The following is a 12,112-nucleotide window of genomic DNA, read 5'->3' as shown; positions in this document are numbered from 1 at the left end:
TTATAAAACACAGTGTACTCTGAAGTTGGTTAAGTATGTTTAAAAGTCAGCCCAATGAGGTGTTTTAGTGAAACCTTTTAAGCTTAGTTTCTTTGTTTCAGTTTCTAGTCTCTAACATGAGCAAGATCACTGTCCTTTCACTTGCAGTAAATTGTGAAAATCAGTTTATTGGTACATGTGAAGCACTCAGGAGCAATAGCGTGGCCATTCTGAGGAAATGAGCGTCTGTGAATAGAGTTTGAATTAGTAAATAGACATGAAGTGATACATGGAACAAAAAGGAAAAAACATTAAATAGCTGTTCACTGGTGAGGACTGACAATTCTGTGTACAGAATGAAGCAGACATCCTGTGGAAAAATAGTGTGTAAGGGTGCATTTAAAGACTTCCTCATACTGTGGATTGTGCAAGGAAGCCAAATAAAGATTGCGCAAGCACTTTGATTTTGGTGGTTTTAAACTCATTGACTGCAAGACTGCAACCTCAGTAATGTACTTTTAAAATTAGTTTGTAAATACACGTATATTTGTACATCATATTCTATAGAGGTTTCAGAGGAACAATTGTGTTTTCAGTCAGCACATTGGCACGGGGAGGAAGATACAGTATTTCTCTGTCTTGAAGACTAAACTTATATGTATCTTACAAAAAGTTACTACTGTGGAAAATTTTCTGTTTCCCTGTAATTTAAGAAGTTATTAAAACATTCTTGTTTGAATATTAAATTTGACGGGTTATGCCAAGGATCTCAGAACAATCATCAGTCTCCTATATGAAGAAGGACGAATGATAGTTTTTAATAAGTTCAGTCTCTCTTCTGGCTCAGAAAATTTGAAGTGATCATGTTCACTCTGAAATTCCTGTAAATGGCTGACATCTAAACAGCAATTACCTTGGAGAGAAAAAAAAAAATCGCCCAAGTGCTTCCTCATCACCAAAGTTGGCATTCAGTTTTATTGATGAGGGATTTTTTGTTTGGCCATTCAAGCTAAATGGAAATGGGGCAGTCTTTACTGAGAAGCAGTGGGCTACTCAGTATAAGAATTGCTTAAGAAATTCAAGTTCCTTCCTGTATATTTCAAGTGTAAGCTGCAAGGAACTTCCAAAAGCATCTTTCTGGGATTTTTCCTAATGTCCTTTCTTCTCTCCCTACCCTCTCCACTCACCTCCCTCCTCCATTCCAACTGAGTTGTTCTCTTGAGATGAGTGTGACAGGTGAAAGGCTTAGATAGGGCCTGTGCCCGAGCAATGATTTTCCTTTCCCTCCTTCAAGCTCCCTGCTAGCTCTCTCCATGGGTATCTCCTACAGCTGTTCGCTCCAGAACCAGATTTTCAAAACAACGGAAAGACATACCGTGGTATATTGGAACTAAACATCTGAATTCTGCTTCCTAAACTAGGATGTATTTCATCACATTAATCTGGCAAGGTAATGTGTGGGTAACAATGCCAATTAATGGCACGCACTTTTTTTTTTTTAATGTTCTTGTTGTGACCTATCTGATATCAGAACAGAGGAGAATGAGTACACATTTTACATCCCTTCCCCATATTTTTCCAGCCCTGATTCAGCAGAATACTCTCTCTATATGTGTGTCTCAATCCATGTGCCTGTCCTGCTACAATACCTTGCTGAATTGGAGCTTTCAGTGTTGTTCACAACCGGAAAGATTTTGTAAAAATTCTGAATTGGATTCCCCAACTTGAAATGTATAGGCTAGAAAGTGCATAGTTTTGAGGGTGCTTTTGGTTTTGTTTTTATTTACACATAGTGATCACTCCACTTCCTGCAATGTCTTAAAGCTCTGACTTTTGCAATTTTAACTAGCTTTCTGATTTTCTTTGTTTCTTCCCTTTCCTCCCTTCACTGTTTTGTTCTTCTGTTCATTTCCAGCCTCTGACTTTTTCCTTAACTATTTAGAGCAACTTGGTTTGTTCCAGACTTGGTTCATCCCTTGAAGAATTTCTACAACTCTGGATATTGTGACAGCCGTAGCTTGTGGCCACCCCCAGCTGTCATGAGCATTTTTGCCATGCTGTAGTTGGATTTCACAGATACATTCATGGAGGTTATGGAGTTTTCTTGGTTTCAATCAACCCTCAACTAAATGGCTGTGCTTTAACTACTCTCCAAATGACATTATTATTCTTTTTTTTGACTACAGATGTATTAGGCAACATGCATTGAAATAGCTTGTTATAGTAACTGAAGTACATCTGATTTGCACATAGCACTGTATCCAGGAGAACCTTCAGCAGAAATCTCCTGAAAGCCTTTTTGTTGTGTAAGAAAGCTGCTTCTTTCAGACCCAAAAAGTGTCTGTTAGCTAGTTTTCAAAGTTATATTCGGTGAACACACTGCATGGTTGACTCCAGCTTTGCCTTCCAGCAGATGCCTGTGTCACCATGTCATCAATTGATTTAGACATAAACCATTTAATTATAGTAGGAGCTTTCAGAAAGGTTTCTACCCAGGCAGCCACTCTGAAGGTTAATTTGTTTGTTGCCCAAGATGGTTTGAAACTTGCTGCCACAACAATTGCAGTTTCCAGCCTGACTGACAGCACCAGGAACTAAAGTCTTGTTTCTAATAGAATGGGATTCATGTTTATTCTCAGGGTGATATTTTTAATGTTGTCCATCTATTGGATAACCCCTTGTGCAGCTGACAAAAGGGAAGTGGTTTCACTGTGTTGCTCTGCAAAGGCATATTTTCTATATTATTTATGGGGCTCCTCCCACTAAGATGACTAGCTAGATTATCTGTAAGGCTGTACTTGTTCTGAAACCACTATTGATTAAATGCTGAGATGAATTTTTTTTTTTTAGAAGCTGTCATTGGAACATGCTTAGGCTGCACTTGCTGTCAGCTTAACAGTCATGTTTCTGTGTCTTCCTCTAAATTCCTCTCCCAGCTGGGCTCTTTCATATCTTAGCATTAAAATAGATTCTTCCTAATTAGACAGATCTCTGTCATGATAATCATCTTGAGAACGTATGCTGTATTTTCATACTGCATATCTGTTCACAGATCAGGCCTGTACTTTATAATTTTTCAAAATCGTAACTCACTGAGTAGATCCTTTACTAAGCAATCATCTCCTGTAACTAGTAATTAGTGTCCTGTCAGCTGATATCGGTAGGCATTCGTGTTTAACTGCTGGCATCAGCAAGTTCACCTTGCATCACTTAGAACTCTGGTATATTTGATTCTTTTGGAATTCCAGTTGTTAAGATAGTTTTCCAAAGCTGATGTGCAGGGCAGGGGGGGAAGTTATAGAGCAAATACACACATTTGTGCATGCAAAGTAAATTACTACTTAAGAAGGTGACTGTGCGTAAGTCCATGGTCATAAACGTAAGTGCACACATCTATCATGAGTGAGTCTGTGCTTGTGTCTGATGACAGAACAGAGTTGTTTGGTCAAGGTTATGAAGAACATCTGTTTTAATTACAATAATCAGTAGTAGAACAATGCTGAAATCTATTTCTTGCATTGCCCAGGCTACAATCGGAGGGTTTTTTTCCTGTTTTAATTTATCCAGACTCACTGTCTTAGCAGGAGTGTTGTCCTTCACAGACATTGAATTTAAATACTTCCCTAAATAGCTCACTTTGGCCACTGTTTTTCAGAAGCTGGTAATCGTTTCTATAAGTATCCTTAAAATAAGTGATGCAAAAATGAACTGTGAAATCTTATCTCTATTATGCTATTTCACAATTGCCATTTAATACTTGGCTTTAAAAGAAAACTCTCTTGTCAGTTGAAAATTTTGAGTTAGCTCTTAGGTGCCGGGTGACAGCTGTAAAATAACAGCATGATTGACTTTTTTTTTAAAATGAAATGCTGAATCTATTGATTGTTTTAGATATAGGGGATAGTGCTTTATTTTATAAAATATTGTACTATAGAATAATGCAAGTATCACTCTTGCTGTTAGAATGAGTGGGGAAATAGATTAGATAGACACATTTGCTCAGCTTTGTTTTAACCTCAGCCATTTTTAGAAGGTATTCAGATATGGGGGGGGGGGGGGGGGGGGTTTCTACAAAACTGGTGATTGATCTGTTTGCAAAACTTCTAACAGTAAGCACTGACTACTATGAAACTTTGTTACTCAAATCATCACCCCTGGGCTGTGCAGCCTGGCAGAACCAAAGTACATAGCTGAGAGAGAGAGAAAAAATCCTAAATTTTTAATCGGCTGGAATTCTACGACAATCCAGCATGCACTTAAAAAACAGAAGACAACTTCGGTAAAATGCACCAAAAAACAGTCTATAAAACCCCCACTGCTTTAACGTGTATTTCTGGCTCTGTGGGTATAAGAAACATTTCTATCTTTTTGCGGACTGCAGTGTTCCTCGGCTTTGCACATCCCTGTGAGCAAGGCTGTCGGTCGGCAAAGCTGGCGGGCTGCAGGGGGCACTGCGGAGGAACCCAAAAAATACTTTTCCGAAGTTAAACCTAATTCACAGCTGTCTGCGTTTCTGGCCTACTGACACTTTCCATTTAAATTGAAAACAAACACTCAAAACAAAAAACGAACAAGAAATCCCTCTCCTCCTTCCCTTCCCACCCACCCCCCCCAGTTCTCGCATTCAATCTTTTCACATATATTCATATACGACCAGATAATACTGTTGTCTTGTAGAGTCAGATGGAGAGGAATAGTTACTGTAAGAACTTACAATGCATCCCCTGGCTCCAAGTTAACAGAGGTACTGTAAGTTATGCAGGATTTGCAGTTTCCCCTAGCTCTTAGTCTGCTTTTGAGCCCCACTGTAACTGTGCCCTGTTTCTTTCATGATCAAGTAATAACCGGTGATAATGAAAAACAGTAAGAAGGTTCACTTTAGTTCTCAAACTGATAGAAAATAAAAATTTCAAAGTGGGTAGGGAGGCTTGTTAGCCCCAGTGTAAGGAAGGTACTAATTACTGATATTTGTTTGTCTGCTATGATTTTCTGTCTCAACATAGTCAGGAATTGTTGCAATAGGTATAAAATTATAACCAAATTTAATACTATTGAGCATCTAAAGAAGACAAAGACAGCTCTTTACCACTGTCAGCTTAGAAATAGTATCCTATGCTAATCTGCAATGGCAGAAATGATGATGGTTTAAATCAGATCTCATGACTAATGTATGAGTTCCCAATTTTCTTTATTTCCAGCTGCATGTTAGAGAATAAGGGCATCTCTCTGCGAGAATTGTTTTATACAGGTATATTTTAAAAAAGGAAGTGCATAGCTGATATTACTAGTTAGAAAATAACAATCAATGTAAAGTGTGTGAGCAATAGCTTTGCCTGCACAATGGTGTAAAGCGAGGTTCCTGGGATGTTATTCTTGATCCATTAATCACCCGCGCTCTATCAGGAGGCAGCCACCGTTCGCTTGGAAAAACGTTCCTGCCCAACGTGTCATGTTTCTGCTGTTGTTTAAAATAGAAAGTTCAGCCCCGTGTCTGGGAGGCACAGGGCTCCCCGCTCTGTTTGCATTCATTATGCAACAGTTTACACAGAATGGAAACGGCGGCACACGCCGCTCCAGCGCGGGGTGCAGCCTGCCGCCGGGTGCGGGACCCCTCTGGGCTGCGCGCAGCGCTGCCCCCCGCTGCTCGCCTGCGGGCTCCGGGCCCTCCGCGGCCGGCGGCACCGGCCCCAGCGCCTCCCGAGAGCCGGGGCTCAGGACAGGCGCTGCCCCCCGCCCCCAGGTGCCCGCCGCGCCCCGCCGCAGCACCCAGCTCCGGCCCCGCGCACCGCGGCCGCCCCGTCGCCCGGCCGGGTAAGGCGGCCGCCTGCCCCGGCGCAGAGGGCTGCGCAGCACAGGGAGCCCCGGCGCGCAGCGGGGGGCCGCGGAGGCCGGCGCGGGGCGTCCCGGGGGCGGCAGGTGGCTGCCCCCGCTCCGCGCAGCCGTGTCCGCCGCCACCCCGCGCCTGCGGACACTCCGCGCCGCTGGCGGCCGTGAGCGCAGCGGCGGTCGCCGCGGGGGAAGCGCCATGTCCGCTCCTGCTGGGCGACGTCCGTGCCGGGTTTTGCACCTTGTCCCCGGGTCTGCCTCACGGCCTGGAGGAGCTGCTGCTGCTGCTGCGGTGTTTACTGAGCGCTCCTGTCCTGATATCACTCCGCTGGCATGGAGGAGGAGGAGGTGGAGGAGGAGAGCATTTGATCATTGTGATGGTGGCAGGAGGAGCAGCAGCAAGCAAAGCAGAGCAAAGCGTTAGGCTGTATCAGCTCGGCGTTTTGCAAAGACTTCAGAGCTCTACTTTTTTTCCAGCTCGGCCCGGATTGTTCATGTGTTTACTTCCCCCAGCCCGAGGATTTGCTATTTAGGTTCCTGTTGAAATGCAACTGAGCAGCCAAAGTACTTTGCGAACGCGGTGCGGCATAAACACCAAAACTTTTTTCTAGAAGGAAAATACAATAAGAAAGCGGCTTTGCCTGTCTTTTGATGCCGGGGAGTGCGAGTGAGTGTGCCGTGTGTGCCCAGCGTGTGCTTGTGCTTGGATGTGTGTGTGTGAACGTGTGTGTACGTATATGTGTGTGCTTGTGGAGGAGCGCGTGTGTGTCTCTTTATACATGGGGAGAGAAGACTTTTGGCAAAATCTCCGGAAATCTCATGGAACCTATTTTGAAATAATGGATTATAAAAAAGAAAAAGGAGGAAAGGAACTGGTCTGAATATCTCCTGGAGTTTGCTACCCGAATTGCTGTTGCTTAGTTTGTTGTGCTTTTTTGTGTGTGTGTTTGTTGGTTGTGTTGCTGGTGATAACCTTTTAGCACTTTCTCTATTTCCCTCCTCCCCCCCCCCCCCCCCCCCCCCCCATTCTTTTTAATGTTTTGGAGCTCCTCGAGAGGGATTGGCTGTGGGGAAAGAGAAACATTTGCTTGGGATCGCTGTTTCCCTGATCCATGGTGGTGCCCCCTCCCCCCCCCCCCCCCGGTTCTCTAAAAAGTATCTCATCAGGACCCCGGAGGAGACTGTGTGTGCGTGAAGGGTAGGATAAAAAAGTTCTTCCAAAATAGTGTGCACGGGGAAGAGGATGGGGGATTTTGCAGCCCCCGCTGCCGCCGCGAATGGCAGCAGTATCTGCATCAACAATAACCTGAACAGCAGCCTCAGCGGGGCTGGCGGTGCCGGTATCGGGGTTAACAGCACTCCCCACGGCCCTCCTGCCGCTGCTCCCGGTAACAATAATGCTAACAGCGGCGGCGGCATTCCCAAGCACAGCACGGTGGTGGAGCGGCTGAGGCAGCGCATCGAGGGCTGCCGGCGGCACCATGTCAACTGCGAGAGCAGGTACCAGCAAGCCCAGGCGGAGCAGCTGGAGCTGGAGCGCAGGGACACGGTGAGCCTCTACCAGCGGACCCTGGAGCAGAGAGCCAAGAAAACGGGCACCGGCGCCGGCGGCAGCAAGCAGCAGCATCAGGGCAAACAGCAGCAAGATGCCGAGCCTGCCGCGGCGGAGCAGAGGAACCACACTCTGATCATGGTAAGGGGATGCGGGCCGGGGGAGTCGCTGTCCGCTCCGAGTCTCTCGCCGGGATGAGCTGGGGGTCGCCACCGTTGTTTTCCGCCGGGGATGGGGCTCGGCTCTACTTTGACGCTGGCAGGGCCGCGGGCAAGGTTGGCGAGCGAGAGGCTGCCGGGTGGCTTCCGCAACTTCTCCAGGACAGGGGCGGGGGCAGCGGACAAACTTTTTTCCCGGTCTCTTTCAGAAGGGAAGAGCCGCCCGGGGAGGAAGAGGGAAGGAGCGGGAGGGCTGCCGAAAGCCAGAGAAGGGTTTTGTGTGCGTGCGTGTTTTGCGACGGCTTTCCGCGCGGGGGGCGTGCGGCTAGGCGGCCGTGCGCCTTTGCTGGCTGCCTTTTTAAATCCCGCCGCGGAGGAAGGTGGAAGTTGGCTCCGCAGGCTGGGGTGACGGCAGGAGGAAAAGTTGGGCAGGTTTCTCGCCTCGGCTGCCCCGGCGTGCAGGAGCCCGGCTCCCCACGCGAGCAGCAGCTCGAGCTGAATCGCTTCCTAAAGTTTCCTTGGGTTTTAAGGAGCTTAGCGGGGAGCGGAGGGGGGAAAGGGGGCGGGGGCTGAGCCGGTAGGAGCGTAGCGGCAAGTAGGAAGCGGAGTTTCCCACTCCCAGGCTGCACCGATGATGAATAATAAAAGGCGGTGCGGGGGGAGCCGGTCCCCGCGCTCCGTCTGAGCCTTATTTATAGCAGGTCGCGGCCGCCACTCGTTCTGGTGGGTGCCGCCGCCGGCGGCTCGGGCTGTTGGCCTGGGCCGGCGGGAGCAAGCGGGCGACTTCGCCTCGGGGGGAACGCGTGTGTGTCCTGACGTGTCCCCCCGCCCCGGCACTCGGGGGCGGGCACGGGGCAGCTGGGTCTTCGCCGTCTGCCGGGCGCACAATAGGCAGCGGAGACCGGCGGGGAGGAGGGAGGGAGGGAGCGAGGGGAGGTGCGAAGGCAGCGTGTGGTTTACAAGCCTCGCACGTCCCTCCCTCTCTCCCTCCCCTGCTGCGCGGGGAGGCGCGGCGGTGCGGGAGGGTCCAGCAGGGCGGCAGCTGCCGCCGGCCCCGCGTGGGGGGGTCTCCGTGACAAAGCGGCGGGGAGGAGGCCGTCCCGGCAGCGGCTCTTCCTCCCGCCCCCCGCATCTGAAAGCGGGGAGCAATGTGTTTATTTTGGGCCGCACCGAGCCTGTCCTCCCCGGTCGTGCTGCCGGCTCCTCCCCTGCGCGATGCCGCGCAGCCCCGCGGGCAGCACCCTTCCCCTCTGCCCCGCGCTGTCCTACCGGGCGCTTTGTCTGCCCCGCAGCCCCGCTCCGTCACGGAGGGCGAGGAGGTGGGGATCGCTTCGCCATCAGCAAACAAAAGCCCAGCGATGAGCGCAGCCCCCACCTCCCGCCTCGCCGATAAGGAGCAGAGCGCGGCTGCCGCCTCCCTGCGCCCTCCCGGCCGGAGAGCAGTCCCCACCGCCCGGCAGCCGGGCACACCTCCCGGCGAGGCCAGGCGGGAGAGCGGGACTCCTTCCTTGGCGGCGGGGAGGCGCGCAGGAACCGCGGCAGCGGGCGGAGGAGGGAGCGGGGCTGGCGCGCAGGAACCGCGCAGGGAGAGAGCGCCAGCAGGAGCCACACAAAGCGGCGGGGGCGAAGGGGAGGCTGTGCTTCGCAAACAGGAAGCAGAAAAACCTCACTGACATCTTGTTGCTTTCCTGATGTTACCAGGAAGGCACAACCATATTTCTCTTCCTTCTCTCACGGTTCCGCGGGCCTGAGGCTTTTAAATACACACTTGATATGGTGCTCCCACACCACAATATTTCGCCTTGGCTTAGATCTACGCCTAGTGCAGTAACTGAGTCTCTAATCACACTCCATGAGCAGTGGCTACCTTTCATCAGCCAAACTGTCCTCAAATTCCATGCCATTTTTACAAGATACAGGAAAGGGACTGGTTGCTCAGGCTCTGGGGAAGCACCATGGTGCACTCTGTACATATCCAGCTCTAGAACAGCTCCCGTGCTTTTAGGCCTTTGCTGGTGGTTGGTTGCCCTTTCCCCTGCTTCCCAAAGTCCATGCTAAAGCCTTAACCATCAGGATTTTTAGTTAAGTAGCTCGTTTGTTGGCCTTCCTTTGAAGATCTAGGATGGATACACAAAGCTATGCTATAATGTGAAAGTTATGGAAACAAAGTAACAAAAGGAGGAACTGCAGTTACAGCTCTCACTGTTACTCGCTTGTTTCAGGTTGGGATGCTTCAAGAGCTAAGAGTAGCCTAATTAAGGGATAGTTTGCTATGAAATTAATCGTAACTGAATTTTTGTGCTACAGTCCTGATGCTGTTTAAATGTACTTGATGTGCACTATGCTTTTCATCTTAAATTCTAATACTTTACAAAAACCTGAACCATTTCCATCAACCAAGTGGTTTAAGAATAAGTACACAAATGTTGCAAAAAAATGAGAAACATTATCTCCTTTGTTTCACTTACAGAGTGTTAATTATGATTTTTGCCTAGTGTCTGGGAACATTAACGGGTACATGAAAGTTATACTGAAAACCTGAGAAATTGCTCCTTTTAAAGCAATTGAGAAGTATTTTCTTTGAGACATTTATGCTTTTTAAAGTATGAAAAGTAAGTTCTTCATTTCTGCCAGTCATATCAGTTTGGTAAGTTTCACGGTTTACTTACATCATGCTTTGTATTTACCAAACCAGTTCAACTTTATTCAACATTTTCTTTTGACATGAGAAAACAGTTAACTACATTTTGGGATTTTCTCCTTTTCTTTATTCTTTGGTAAACTCCAGCTATGAGTTTTACAGTGGAGCAATCATACGAATCTGTTACTGCTTTACTCTTCACACAAAATCATTATTAAATTCTTCCCTCAAATTATGAAACTGCACAATTTGGAAATTAAGCAGTCAGGATTAAATGACAACAAATACAAGGAGGCTAGCAAGAAATACTATTTCTGATTTTTTTTTTTTTAATCAAGTCAAATCAAAGGAAAATGTTATGAGCGTGCGGGTGTATTCCTCTCCAAACTGAGAGACGCTGAGAAGGGAAGGGAGATGTGTGCTGGGTCAGGGCAGCAGCCACCCAGCAAACCCTCCCAGAAGGTGGTGCTGACACGTGCTGAGATGCCCTTCAGCAAACTGGGTGAAAAAACAGCTTTAGAAGACGATTATGATTTAAAGACATGCATTCTGATTTTCTTCATCTGATGGAGTACAAACGCTCTAGTCTGTACAGTGCTCCTTGTTGCCGCCCCCACAGTTTACACCCTCACTCCCTGAGTTCATGAAAGGGATTATGCAGTTTCCACTGTTTAGGACTCTATGTCAACTAACAAGCAGATATCAATGGGAGCCTTTTTTCAAAAAGGGCTGTAGGAGCATAGGCTTGGCTATATTTCATGAGTTGCTGATCTACATTAAATCTGTGTCTTGTTATAGACCAAGTTTTCACTTGCTGAATTTTGGAATACTTGAATTTATAACTATTTCAGCCTCTTCTACTTGAGAACGGTGGGTTTCAGAACACATTCGCCCATCCACAGGCATTGATTGGAACATGCACAACATTTAAAATAAAGTTGTTTATAAATGCCTGGGAGGACTTTTTTTTTTTTTTTTTCCCTTTTTGTTCCTCCCAGTTCAACCTGGCAAAAGCCAAAGTTGTTTTCCATGCCTTTGAGTTGGATTCTTAGAATGCTGTACCAGCTTGGTTTTCAAAGGAAGTATTGGGAAAATTTGCAGCCCATCCAAAACTCTGCTGCTCATCTTTAGATTACTTCCAGGAAATATCAACACATTATTTCAGTTCTTTGGTTCTTTGTGAGTTAATCTACTGCCTTGCTTCCTCCTTTAAGTGCAAGAGTCTTCTGGCTCTGCATCCATGTTATTGTGTGTGGTTCAGAGATTTTGTGCGTGTGTATACACATACATTATATATAAAATAAAGAATAAATAATGTATATTTATTATATAATAAATATCCAAACATATAATGGATATTGCAAGTTATATCACCTTTGTTTCTTATCCCTGACACTGCTCTTCTCATTGTGTATCGTTTGTCCTTTTTTTGTCCAATGAAACACTGTATCTGTAATTACCATATTAACCTTCTAATTCACGTTTGTTTGCATCTGAGCTCTACTGTGGAATGTAAAGGGGCTGGAGCTACTTTTCCCATTTTAAAAGTTCTTCACGACTTTTCTTATTCAGCATCATTGTGGGCTTGATAGTTACTGTCACACTGACCATTTCTAACCCTAAAACCAGTCCTTAGGAAATTCAGTTTTGAACATCATAAACATAAAATGTTATTTAGGTCACAGAAATTAGTGACGGAAGTCAAATGACTTATTGGATCATCTTTTCTGTTCCCTTGCTAAAGCATACTGAGCCAATTCAGAATTAGTTTAAAGTTAGAGAAAACATGGCTGGCAAATACAGCATTTTCCAATACTGCTTTTTATCCATTCTGGGCCGCTGCAGTGCCTCATGGAAGTTAATGGTCATGTTGCCCTTCTACCTGAGGGAAGGGAGATAGGCAGGCCAATCCTTTCAGCTTGCTTTGTACAGGGACAGAATAACATGTTCAAAACT

General features: G+C 46.8%; 1 protein-coding gene across 2 annotated transcripts in view; it reads left to right on the top strand.

The window, feature by feature from the left end:
• The first annotated feature begins 6,973 nt into the window (after nt 1-6,973).
• The window catches only part of MAML3 (mastermind like transcriptional coactivator 3), a 244,716-nt gene continuing 239,577 nt past the window's right edge, over nt 6,974-12,112 (top strand). For both annotated transcript variants that reach the window (XM_065634849.1, XM_065634848.1), the window contains exon 1: nt 6,974-7,498. In XM_065634849.1, the coding sequence (XP_065490921.1) occupies nt 7,049-7,498 (450 nt within the window). In that variant the 5' untranslated portion in view covers nt 6,974-7,048. The remainder of the gene's footprint in view (nt 7,499-12,112) is intronic.

The sequence above is a fragment of the Caloenas nicobarica genome, chromosome 4 (genome assembly GCF_036013445.1).
Source record: "Caloenas nicobarica isolate bCalNic1 chromosome 4, bCalNic1.hap1, whole genome shotgun sequence".
NCBI lineage: Eukaryota > Metazoa > Chordata > Aves > Columbiformes > Columbidae > Caloenas > Caloenas nicobarica.
The sequence above is the reverse complement of the archived record's forward strand: the minus strand, read 5'-3'. Positions and strand labels throughout refer to the sequence as shown.